General features: G+C 43.5%; 3 protein-coding genes across 8 annotated transcripts in view; 2 read left to right on the top strand and 1 right to left on the bottom strand.

Annotated features, from left to right (window-relative positions):
• Positions 1 to 13273, top strand: part of CCDC157 (coiled-coil domain containing 157) — a 138522-nt gene that overhangs the window by 118655 nt on the left and 6594 nt on the right. The gene's annotated exons all lie outside the window — the stretch shown is intronic.
• Positions 1 to 13273, top strand: part of LOC310666688 (uncharacterized protein) — a 110961-nt gene that overhangs the window by 10553 nt on the left and 87135 nt on the right. The gene's annotated exons all lie outside the window — the stretch shown is intronic.
• The window catches only part of LOC310666605 (uncharacterized protein), a 36004-nt gene that overhangs the window by 5790 nt on the left and 16941 nt on the right, over positions 1 to 13273 (bottom strand). For all 5 annotated transcript variants that reach the window (XR_014505971.1, XM_083417686.1, XM_083417687.1 and 2 more), the window contains 4 exons: positions 10254 to 10364; positions 2802 to 2972; positions 1251 to 1431; positions 324 to 426 (listed from right to left, as the gene is read on the bottom strand). Coding sequence is in view for 4 of the 5 variants with exons in the window: in XM_083417686.1 (XP_083273812.1) it covers positions 324 to 426; positions 1251 to 1431; positions 2802 to 2972; positions 10254 to 10364 (566 nt within the window). In the remaining variant the exon portion in view is untranslated. The remainder of the gene's footprint in view (positions 1 to 323; positions 427 to 1250; positions 1432 to 2801; positions 2973 to 10253; positions 10365 to 13273) is intronic.

A 13273-nucleotide genomic window follows, 5' to 3' on the forward strand; every position in this document is an offset into this window, starting at 1 on the left:
GGGCAACGGGAGCCCACCCCGTCGAAGGGATTTGAACTGCCGACCTTCTGATTGGCAAGTCCTAGGCTCTGTGGTTTAACCCACAGCACCACCCGCGTCCCTAATGAAAGTGTTTAGGTGCTTTATTCAGTCTGCATCGGCGCATCCCTGCAGAGGCACCAACTCACACTTGCTCTATGAACAATATTTAAGAATTAAGGGCTTCCCCAAAGAATCCTGGAGATGGCAGTCAGAGGAAAATTACGCAAGAAAACCAGGAATTCTCTTGGCAGAACATCAACGGCATCCCAGAACACAGATAATTACTCCAGAGAGATTCCTACCTCCTCCGAGTCACCAGTTAGCAAGAAGGCAGGTATTGTGAACAGCATCACAGAGTCTTCTCTACGGAGCCACCTGACCTTGGGGCCGTCACCGTACAGGCACCTGGCAAGTTAACCATGAAAGTGGGAAGAGTGTGATTTTGAGTGCCGGAATCATTTTTTAGGTATTGCGGGGCGGGGGGCATCTTTTTTCAGTTTTGACCCAATTTTCCACACTGAGCACAATCCAGTTTTGATGTTGCTGGATCCGATATCTGCCAAATGCACTGTCAAAATATTGTTTTTTATTCAATGATGAACTCATTTTAACACACTGCCCCATTTTTGCTTTAGTGAGGGTGGGTGGAAGGGCACCCACATTGAAACACCTTTGTTGTTGGTATTATTATTATTATTATTATTATTATTATTATTATTATTACTACTGCTACTACTACAGTGGTACCTCAGGTTAAGTACTTAATTCGTTCCAGAGGTCTGTACGTAACCTGAAACTGTTCTTAACCTGAAGCTAATGGGGCCTCCTGCTGATGCCACGCCGCTGGAGCCCAATTTCTGTTCTCATTCTGAAGCAAAGTTCTTAACCTGAAGCACTATTTCTGGGTCAGCGAAGTCTGTAACCTGAAGCGTATGTAACCTGAAACATATGTAAACTGAGGTACCACTGTATTATTATTATTATTATTATTATTATTATTATTATTATTCCCTGCCCATCTGACTGGGTTGCTCCAGCCACTCTGGGCAGCTTCTGACATATATAAAACCATAATAAAAGATTTTCCTATACAGGGCTGCCTTCAGATGTCTTCTAAAGGTTGTGTAGCCACTTATCTCCTTGACATCTGACGGAAGGGCGTCCCACAGGGTGGGTGTCACTACCAAGAAGGCCCTCTCCATCTGTTAACAGAACAGCACACCACTCACCCGTGTTTATCTGCGAATATGTAGACCCTCCTGAAATGGCCGTGGTGCCGGGCATCCGTGCCGTAGCACTCGTCAACGTAGAGCTTGGGGGACAGGCCTGGACTCGCCTGGACTCTGGCCTCAAGGTGGATCAAAGCACCTTCAACGTACTCCCCAGGTTCAGCCGCAACACTGTGGTTTTCTGGGAGAGAAGTCGGAAATTGTGTGCGGTGCGGACTAGACCATGCAGATGTTACATCCTGCCACACAGATAGCATCTTACACCTGCCTTTCTCAATCTGCTGCTCTCTAGACCAGTGTTTCCCAAACTTGGGTCTCTAGCTGGTTTTGGACTACAACTCCCACCATCCCTAGCTAGCAAGACCAGTGGTCAGGGATTATGGGAATTGTAGTCTGGAAGCCCAACTTTGCACAGGTGGGCAGGCAGCTGAGCCCATCCCCACTTTACTCTGGTGGAGATGGGGTCACTCCAGCAACGTCAGTGGCGAGGGTGGGCTGGCGCTCCCCTGTCCGGCACATGTGCATCCTCCTCCCGGCATGCATGTGCACGCAACCCCCGGGCACCAGCAACCAACGCTATGCCACTGGCAGAGCCTATCAATGGCTACTAGCCACAATGGTATCAGCCACGTGTGGATCCAGAATTGGCCTCCACAGTTACTTACGGACTCATTGTTAAAACTGTGTTTATGGAAGACCATCTTACTCGGCTACGAGTGATCGCCAAAGAGAAAAAGAAGTAGCCCTCCAGAGGCTGGCATTAGTCCTAATCTCTAGGCATTCCAGCCGAGACTGATGGGAACTGTAGTCCAGTAACCTCTGGAAGGCACCACTTTAGGGAAAGACTGGCTTAGACCAATGTTTCCCGCCTTCCAAGTGCCCTGCTTGCAGTTGAGCATTAAGATGCTGGTACCAAGAAGGACAAAAAGGATTTGGGTGGCACTGTGGGTTAAACCACAGAGCCTAGAATTTGCTGATCAGAAGGTCGGTAGTTCGAATCCCCGCAACAGGGTGAGCTCCCGTTGCTTTCGAACTGCTAGATTGGCAGGAGCAGGAACCGAGCATGTCAAAGTGCAAATAGATAAATAGGTACCGCTCCAGCGGGAAGGCAAACGGCGTTTCCGTGCACTGCTCTGGTTAACCAGAAGTGGCTTAGTCATGGTGGCCACATGACCCGGAAGCTGTACGCCAGCTCCCTCGGCCAATAAAGTGAGATGAGCGCCACAACCCCAGAGTCAGCCACGACTGGACCTAATGGTCAGGGGTCCCTTTACCTTTACCAAGAATGACAATCTTTTGCTATGGCACAACTGAAGCCCAAAATCAGGGTGCTAAGGGAAGCAACCATTGACTCTTGTGAGTGGGAGAGTCATCTTACCCATATCTGTCAACTTTCAGATTTGAAAATAAGGGATCAGCAGCCTCACCTGTCCTGGGGACAGTCTACGGGATATCTAACAATCCGGGATAGCAGCGGGAAGCACTGGGAAACAGCGCTGGAATAAAGGAATTTCCCGCAAAAAAAGGGAAGGTTGACAGCTATGATCTTACCATTCAACACTCTCAGAGAGATATTAATCTTTGCATCACTGGCCTGAGCAGCTTGCAGAAGCTGGACGCGAGGCTCTGCGCTGGCTGCCGTGGAGCGAGGAAGCGTTGGCAAAGTGGTTGCCGTGGGCTCTGTGGTATCGGCATTGCTGCTCCACACTAGACCCTTTGCAGCTGGAGACAGAGAGGGAGAGAAAGAGACATTAGCTGGGCTAACTCCCCATGGGCATCTCCCATCGCAAATTTTAGCCTGAAACTAAAGCCAATATGCCTTTGTTGCCAGGATTCCTGCACTGATCCTGATGCTCCCTCAAATACTGTATTTTTTGTTCTATAAGACTCACTTTTTCCCTCCTAAAAAGTAAGGGGAAATGTGTGTGCGTCTTATGGAGCGAATGCAGGCTGAACAGCCATCACAGAAGTCAAAACAGCGAGAGGGATTGCTGCTTTCACTGCGCAGCGATCCCTCTTGCTGTTCTGGCTTCTGAGATTCAGAATATTTTTTTTCTTGTTTTCCTCCTCCAAAAACTAGGGGCGCCTTATGGTCTGGTGCATCTTATAGAGCGAAAAATACGGTATTTGTGACTAGGAGTCGATGGAACTGTCCATTTAGGTTTCTCTCGAGTTCTTAGTTTTTCCAGTTGCAAGTTCCACTCTCCACATTTCTACAGTTTGCATTAAAAACCCCCAAAAGGTTATCATGAGACTCTACCAGCATTTTAGTGTGAGCTTCTTCTAACCTGCCCATTTTTGTATGCAATTTTGTTTAAAAATTTTAAGCAAGGCCCCCTAATGTGATGCATTTTTTTAAACGTTAGTCTCACTAATACATGCACATTTCCATGCTTCCTTTACCCTAGCCTATGCAGTTTTATTCGCGTTACTTGGCTAGCAAACTGCATCGAAAAATTCACAAAAGTCTGAATTTCAAAAGATGGCTGTGCTTTCGAAAGTTCAAATCAGATAAATTTGCCTTTAAACGTGACCTGAATTTAGACTTCCGGAGGCGGCGCGACCGGTAATGGCTGCCTTCTCCGAGTAAGGAGAAGGGAGCTTCGCTGTAAACGGGTCGTCCGCTACGGCGAAGCGGAGACCCATTCAGGAAAACCACAGGTGGCAGAAGCCTGTGGTCTCGGGACCCGGCGGGCGTCAGAAGCAGCCCCCAAAACGCTGAAGGGACCCCGTAAGGGGCTCCGGATCGCGGAGGGGGTAGCGGCGCTGTGGGTCGTTGCGCAAACAGCGAAGTGAAGCCGCGTTGCTGTGGCCGGTCAGCGCTGTCCTTTCTTCCTGCAACTTTTCTGAACTTTGGAAACTACAACCCGTGAGTAAATTTGGACATTGAAAACTTTCTGAAACTTTTGTCAACTTTCTGAAACTTTTTGAGAACTTTCTGAAACTTTTAAAACTTTTTTAAAAAAGTTGAAATCTGGCTGAAAACGGAGTGAGGATAAGCAGGAAGCCCATCTCCCGCTATACTGAACTTTAAGCAAAGAGCAGGAGGAGTGGAGACAAAAAGTTATGCGTTAACTAAATGCTGGCACCCTGTTAAAGCAGTTTTCTGAGTGAAAGACTTTGAGCTATTGACTTTTGCTGGTCATATTGGGGGTGCATTGATATCCTTCTTCTGTGGCACCAGTGGATTACAAAATAAATAAGAATCTCTGGTGCTGGAGCTGCCTGGATGAACACCAGTTTGCAACTTTGGATACATTGAATTCAGGTTTTGAAACATTCTGAGTTGGAACTGGATACTTTGAAACTGTTGCAGTCAAGGCACTGTAAGAAACACTGTTTTGCTTTAAGTTTTACTCTGCTAAAAATAATACATTGTGGAGGCGATGGACATGGATTTAAATTTATAAGTTTAACTTGGATTTGATCTTTTCCCTGAAGACGTATTGGATTTGATCTTTTCCCTGAAGACGTATTAAGCTCCCTCTAGAGGATTTTGGATTTACAGCAGTGACTTTGTTTTACTTTCCCTTTCCCGGCCTCTGTTTGACTATTGTATCTGGGACTCTGCTTTCTCATGAGAACAACTTGGATTGACCTTGGATTACAGATAACTTTGGAATGAGTGGCGCAAGGAGAAGAGGAAGGACCAAACAAACAACTCTAACTTTATCTGCAGCCTCACAGCGTAGATCTTCTGTGCCGGCCTTGCCTTCCACTTTGCCTCCAGACATAGAGGCGGTCTCCCTAATACAGGCAGGGGAGGGTGAGACAGAGGAGCTGCACCTGGGAGATATGGCTTCAGGGACAAGTAGCTCTGTCTTGGAGAAAATTTTGGAGAAACTGGAGGCTCTGGACAAGAAGGCTGATTTGCATACAGCTAAAATTGAACAGAACACAGAAAGCTTGAATAAGCTGACTGGACAAGTTGCACAGAATGCCCAGTCTATTGGAGAATTAAAGGAGGCTGTAGGTGAAAATCGTAAACTGGCTGAAGATACTAGTCAAAGACTGGAAGAACTTGAGAAAGAAGTAAGACCACTCAGCAAACAAGTTGGAGAACATCAGATTTACTTTTCGATGACAGAACTGCGAAACAGGGAGACCAACTTGAGGATACGGTCAATACCAGAGGTGGAAGAAGATAATTTTATTGAATTTCTAACTAAGGAATTTGCCAAGTTTTGGAAGTTAGAGGAAAAAGACTTTAAAATCGTATCTGCTTTCAGGCTTGGCAGAGTCAGAAGGACAGAGAAGCCCAGAGATTGTTTGATAACACTGAGATCAAAGGAGGAAAGGGACAAGATTTTGGGCCTGCACTACGAAAAGTCACTAGACATTTTGGGCAAGAGAATTGAAATCTACAAGGACATTCCTAAGCAGTTGCTGGACCTTAGATCTAACTACACGGAATTGGCAAGACTGTTGAGAAGCAACGCAATTATCTTCAGGTGGGAGTTTCCACAAGGATTATCCTTTACCTACAGAGGGAGAAAGATCAAAATCAAAACAGTGGAAGATAGAGACAAGTTTTTGGGAGCACACGGAGAAGACCTCCACAAAGGACTTGGATTGCCAGCGCCAGAACTTCCAGGGGAGCCCGCCCCCTCGGATCCTCAAGGACCGGAGAACAAGGTACCACCCCAGAAAGAATAACCAGACCTATCCAGGATGTCTCTGCAGCTTTTGAGCTGGAACATAAATGGCTGTAACAGTCCTGAAAAAAGGTTTAAAATTTTTCATATTTTAAAAAAGGAACAATTGGACATTATATGCTTACAAGAAACACATGTGATTAGGCTCCATAGAAAGGTGTTAATAAATAAAAGGCTTGGTCAAGAATTTATATCATCGGATACAGTTAAAAAGAGAGGTGTAGTGATCTATGCAAAAGAGAGCCTTTCACCAAAATTTCTTTTTAAAGATGAAAGTGGAAGAATCCTCGCAATAGAAGTACAGTATCAAGGAGAAAAAATTTTGATATTAGGAATTTATGCTCCAAATGAAGGTAAATCGGATTTTTATAAGAAGTTGCACGAGACTATGCTGGATTATCTGGATTACAACAACGTCATCATGATGGGGGACATGAACGGGGTCGCATCAACAAATATGGATAAGTCACAGAACCAGAACATTACTAAAGAGGGAAGACTACCTAAGACCTTTTTTGAAATGACTGACAATATGGACTGGGTTGACATCTGGAGAGTTAGAAACCCCTTGGGAAGAGAAGGAACATTCTTTTCTGAAGCTCAACTGACTTGGACACGAATCGACCAAATATGGATAACTAGAAGTCTGGCACCTAAGGTGAGGAAGGTGAAAATCTGCCCTAAAACATGCTCCGACCATAACGCCTTGAGAATGGATATGACATTGATCCCAACCGGCTCCTTTAGATGGAAGATGAATGATGGCCTGTTTAGAGACCAAAGAATTGTAAAGAAGGCCCAAAAAACTTTAAAGGACTATTTTGAGATTAATTTGAACACTACGGTGGAAAAAAGAACTATCTGGGATGCAAGTAAAGCTGTGATGAGAGGGTTCTTGATTCAACAGAATTCTTTAAAGAAAAGACTGCAAAATGAAAAGAAAGATAAAATTCTGGAAAGTATCAAAGAGTTGGAGAAGAAGTTAAGATCTAACCCGAAGTCCCAACCGATTCTGAGAGAAATTAAACTTTATCAGGCACAATATTCCAAACTGATAAATCAGGAAATAGAATGGAAGATTAAAACAATGAAACAAAAAACTTTTGAATCGGCAAATAAATGTGGGAAACTGCTAGCCTGGCAGTTGAAAAGGAGACAAAGACTAAATACAGTAACAAACTTAGAGGTTGAAGGAAGGAACATTCAGAACCCGGGAGAGATTAGAAAGTGCTTCCAGAGGTATTTTAAAAAGTTATACACTCAAGGGCCACAAGATGAAATAGAGATTACACAATTTTTGGAGAGAAATGGATTAGCAAAGCTGTCAGAAGAAAATAGAATAATTTTGAATGGCAAAATAACACGACAAGAGATTGAACAGGCCATCCAGAGTCTGAAACAGGGCAAATCACCAGGGCCAGATGGACTGACCTCTAACTACTATAAGACATTGAAGGATTATTTGATACAACCTTTGTTGGAGGTCAGTAATGAAATAATGGAGGGGAAGAAGGCGCCTGAATCGTGGAAAGAAGCATTTATCACATTGATTCCAAAGTCAGAAACTGAAAAGACACAACTCAAGAACTACCGTCCCATCTCCCTTTTAAATGTGGATTACAAAATATTTGCAGATGTTTTGGCACGAAGATTTAAGAAAGTTTTAAGTGAGATAATCCATAAAGACCAGGCAGGCTTTCTCCCGGGCAGACATATGTTTACTAACACGAGGAACATTATAGACATATTGGAACTTTTACAAACAAACATAAACACTAAAGCAGTTTTAATTTTTATAGACGCGGAGAAAGCCTTCGACAACATATCTTGGAAATTTATGAAGGGGAATTTAAAAGAAATGGGAGTGGGACGGGGGTTTGAGAACGGGATTGAGGCAATATATTCAGAACAAAAGGCTAAACTGATAGTTAACAATGTGGTTACAGAAGAGTTTAAAATTGAAAAAGGTACACGACAAGGCTGCCCGATTTCCCCATTACTGTTTATTTCGGTTCTGGAAGTGCTCCTGAATATGATTAGGGGGGACCGGTTGGTGGAAGGGATTCAGGTCGGAGCGAAACAATATAAACTTAAAGCTTTTGCAGATGACCTAGTTCTGACATTACAGGAGCCGGAGTCTAGTTTGAAAAGAGTACTACAACTGATTCAAAACTTTGGTCGAGTGGCAGGATTTAAGTTAAACAAGCAAAAAACTAAAGTTTTGGGGAAAAACTTGACAGATACTGAGTTGGAACAGCTTCAGAAAGAGACAGAACTAAATGTGGTTAAAAAAGTTAAATACCTAGGGGTAAACATAACAGCAAAAAATCTGAGTTTATTTAAAGATAATTATGAAAAATGTTGGTCAGAGATTAAGAGAGACTTGGATAGTTGGTCAAGACTAAATCTTTCTTTGTTAGGCCGAATAGCTGCCATCAAGATGAATGTATTGCCAAAAATGTTATTTTTGTTTCAGACACTGCAGATTGTAGACAAGACAGAGTGCTTTCGGAAGTGGCAGAAAGATATTTCTAAATTTGTCTGGCAGGGCAAAAAGCCCAGAATCAAATTTAAAATATTAACAGATGCGAAAGAAAGAGGGGGCTTTGCCCTGCCAGATTTAAGGTTGTATTATGAAGCTGCAGCTTTCTGCTGGTTAAAAGATTGGTTACTTCTTGAAGATACGGATGTCTTGGATTTGGAAGGTTTTAATAATGCGTTTGGATGGCATGCATATCTATGGTATGATAAAGCTAAGATAAATAAGGCCTTCAAGAACCATATTGTCAGAAAATCAGTTTTTAATGTCTGGACAAAATATAAAGACTTACTGGAGAATAAAACTCCGAGGTGGCTGTCACCCCTGGAGGCTAAGGCTTGGAAAAGAGCCAATATGGAGGCCAACTGGCCAAAATATTGGGAGATAATAGAAAAGGATGGTGACAACTGGAAATTGCAGAGTTTAGAAAAGATGAGAGACAAAGTGCGAGACTGGTTACAATATGCTCAGATTAAAGAAGTGTTTAAAAATGACAAAAAGCTAGGATTCCAAGTGGAAAAGTCAAAGTTAGAAACTGAACTGTTAGAACCTAAGACTAAGGTACTTTCAAGAATGTATAACTTGCTGCTGAAATGGAACACACATGACGAAATGGTAAAATCAACAATGATAAAATGGGCGCAGGATATTGGGTATAATATTATGTTTGAAGATTGGGAAAGGTTGTGGACCTCTGGGCTGAACTTCACTGCATGTAATGCGTTGAAGGAAAATGTGATGAAAATGATGTATAGATGGTACATGACCCCTGTTAAACTGGCTAAAATATACCATTCGTCTGATAGCAAATGTTGGAAATGTAAGGAAAATGAAGGAACATTTTTTCACCTCTGGTGGACCTGCCCTAGAGTGAAGGCCTTTTGGGAGAAGATATATAATGAATTAAAAAAGGTGTTTAAATACACCTTTACTAAGAAACCAGAGGCCTTTCTCCTGGGTATTGTCGGCCAGAGTGTGTTAAAAAAGGACAGAACATTCTTTATGTACGCAACAACAGCAGCAAGAATATTAATTGCCAAGAATTGGAAAACTCAGGAGCTACCCACTGTGGAAGAATGGCAGATGCAACTGATGGACTATATGCAATTAGCCGAGATGACCGGCAGAATTCGAGACCAGGGAGAAGAAAGGATGGAAGAAGATTGGAGGGAATTTAAGATTTATTTACAAAAATATTGTAATTTGGCTGAGTGTTGAATTGGATGCCAGTGCAGATAATTGTCTACCACTAAATTAGATTTAAGGCTGAATTATATGTCAAACCAAATTAAGATTATTAATTAAGATGAGTTAAATGATAATTTGTTTGAAATTAATTTAATAATGATGTAAGTGTATGCGGGAGGTGTGGGGGAGTCCCATGTAACAATTGAGAGATGTTAAATGGACAATGACAAGTTGTGCTTATCTAATATATGCTTTATTTGAAAACTTCAATAAATATATTATAAAAAAAAAAAAAAAAAAATTAAACGTGACCTGAATTTAATTTCTTCTCCATCTCTAGTAGAGATATCCAGTTTCCATATTCAGAAAACCCTCTTCTTCCCAGAGTGGTTTGGCAAGCAATCCCTCTTCACAGGGAACTCTGGGAACTGTAGTTCTGGGAGGGGAATAGGAGTCGCTTCTAATAATTTCCAGCATGCTTGAACTACAGTTCCCATGATTCTCTGGGGGAAGCCAGGACTGTTTAAAGTGGCAGGATCGTGCAAATGTTGGAGGCTATGTTTGGTCCCTTAATTTCAGTGCCCCACATCACCTTTCTGTACATTAAACAAGTCACCTCACCATGAAATACCCTATTGAAGAATCCCAGCTCTGCAGTTGTCACTTGAGGAGTGTTAGAACCCACTGTGGCTCGAGAAGCCAAGCCTTCTCCTTGGGCCAAAACTGGGATGGCTGAGGAATAAAGGAACAGAATTACCTGATCAGGAATTTTAAGAACTTGACCCTCAACCCATTGCACACTCTTGGACTGCAAACACATTCGGGTCATATCTATTTTACAGAGAAGTTTGTCAAAAGACAGTACCGTGGTACCTCGGGTTAAGAACTTAATTCGTTCTAGAGGTCTGTTCTTAACCTGAAACTGTTCTTAACCTGAAGCATCACTTCAGCTAATGGGGCCTCCCGCTGCCGCTGCACGATTTCTGTTCTCATCCTGAAGCAAAGTTCTTAACCCAAGGTAATTATTTCTGGGTTAGTGGAGTCTGTAACCTGAAGTGTATGTAACCTTAAGCGTATGTAACCCGAGGTAATATTTCTGGGTTAGCAGAGTCTGTAACCTGAAGCGTATGTAACCTTAAGCGTATGTAACCCGAGGTACCACTGTATTTCATAAGAAACAGCAGGATGAGAACCTCAGGATTGGTACAGGATAACTTGATCTGGAAATGCATAGCCAAAGAACTGGACTGTAGCAGGCTGTGTGCACCAAATAGCTTAATGCCACCTCTATTAATCTAACCTTGCTCAGAACGTATTTGGGCAGTAACAAAGCCTTACTTTCATTCACAGCTGAGAACATAAAGAGAGTCCACCTGCTGGATGAGGCCAATGGCCCATTAAAGCACAGCATCCTGCTCTCACAGTGGTCAAACCAGACACACAAAGGGAAGCCGATGAAAATAGGGACATCCCATTTCATAATGATAATTTTATTATTTAAACCCTACACATCTGACTGGATTGCCCCAGCCATTCTGGGCAGCTTCCAACATGTATAAAAACACCATAAAACAGAAAACATTAAAAAGGTGGGACATTCCAGGATCAAATCAGAAACCAGGATGGCTTCTCTAAATCAGGGACATACCTGGAAAATAGGGATACTTGGAGGGGCTGCCAGAAACTTACCCAACACTTCAATAAACACAGCCGCCCACCAGAAGCCAGTCATTATTGTTCTGAAGAAAGACAAGGAAGGAGAGAAAGAAAGGGGAGAATACACAAATTCTCTCTTAAATAGGCTGAGAGAGAAAATTAAACACACCTGGGCCTTCCTTAATTGTTCCAAGTCTCCTGTTGGCCAGCAACCCTAATTTGGTACCTGAGAGGGATTTACTTCTGAGTAAACTGATTTGGGTATACTCACATAGCATGCCTAAATTTTCAGAGGGTTCCTGATTCCAAAGCATGGGCGGTGCATATCCAATACAATACTTACAGCCTGCGCTGGTGTAGTGGTTAAAGTGTCAGACTAGGACCTGGGAGACCAGGGTTCAAATCCCCACTCAGCCATGAGGCTCCCTGAGTGGCCTAGCTGCAGTCGCTGCCTCTCAGCCTAGCCCAGGCATAGGCAAACTCCGGCCCTCCAGAAGTTTGGGACTACAATTCCCACCATCCCTGACCACTGGTCCTGTTAGCTAGGGGTGATGGGAATTGTAGCCCCAAACATCTGGAGGGTCAGAGTTTGCCTATGCCTGGCCTAGCCTACCTCAGAGGGTTGTTGTGGGGGGATTAAATGGGGAGGGGCAGAACCATGTACACCACTTGGAAATTCTTGGAGAAAAGGGTTGAATATAAATGCAATCAACCAACCAACCAACCAACCAATCAATCAATCAATCAATCAGTAAACTAAGTTCTACCTAGTGGAATGAACGGATCCAAGTTCGCCATGTTCACTAATGTCAATGAGTCTGAGAGTATGACTAATGTTTAGGGAAGCTTTTAATGTTTAATAGGTTATTGTATTTTAATATTCTGTTGGAAGCCACCCAGAGTGCCTGGAGAAACCCAGCCAAATGGGCGGGGTATAAATAATAAATTAGTAGTAGTAGTAGTAGTAGTAGTACAGTGGTACCTTGGTTTACATACGCTTCAGGTTACATATGATTCAGGTTACAGACTCCGCTAACCCAGAAATAGTACCTCAGGTTAAAAACATTACTTCAGGATGAGAACAGAAATCGTGCTCCGGCAGCTCGGCAGCAGCAGGAGGCTCCTTTAGCTAAAGTGGTGCTTCAGGTTAATAACAGTTTCAGGTTAAGAATGGACCTCCGGAACGAATTAAATACTTAAACTGAGGTACAACTGTAGTAGTAGTACAGCCCAACATTCTTCATCGGAGACAGTGCTGTGCATCATTTCTCGTCATCCCATTGAGAACTCACTTGGGACTGACAGAAGGCATCCCTAAGTAACTTAGCTTGCTTCCACTGCCGCCCCAGCTGACCCAGTCACAGGGCACTTCCAGGTAACCCATTCATTCATCCTGACTCGTTTGCAGGGAGGCAAGATGACATTGGGTCAAAAGGAAGTGTTTCCTCCACACTTTTTCTTGGCACTTCCGTCATCACTAGGGATGGAGGAGAGATTTAACAGGCATTTCCAAGGCAAATCTACCTCATTTGAACTCTCTGAAACCATGCAACAATCCCTTGTCAACCACAGCAGCAGAACCTGAATCTGTTGTTATGTGATTGAATCCCACCCGGAAATAAAGTCTGGAAGTGGCCACAGGCTGCACTTTCCTAGAATGTGTCCCTCCCTAGTAAATGGCTGTCCCCATTTTGTTCTGGGTGTTGGTGTCAGGAGTTGCTAGGCCTCATTTTCCAGGGTCTCCTAGGAAAACCACCCCTAAGTTGTGGAACCCCCACAGAAGCAGGTGTTGCACCATGCCTGTATAGCTTCCTTGTACGCTGGAGGTAAAAGGGACGCAGGTGGCGCTGTAGGTTAAACCACAGAGCCTAGGACTTGCCGATCAGAAGGTCGGCGGTTCGAATCCTACAACAGGGTGAGCTCCCGTTCCTCGGTCTCTGCTCCTGCCAACCTAGCAGTTCGAAAGCACGTCAAAGTGCAAGTAG

Source organism: Podarcis tiliguerta, assembly GCF_965153285.1.
Source record: "Podarcis tiliguerta genome assembly, chromosome: 16".
NCBI lineage: Eukaryota > Metazoa > Chordata > Lepidosauria > Squamata > Lacertidae > Podarcis > Podarcis tiliguerta.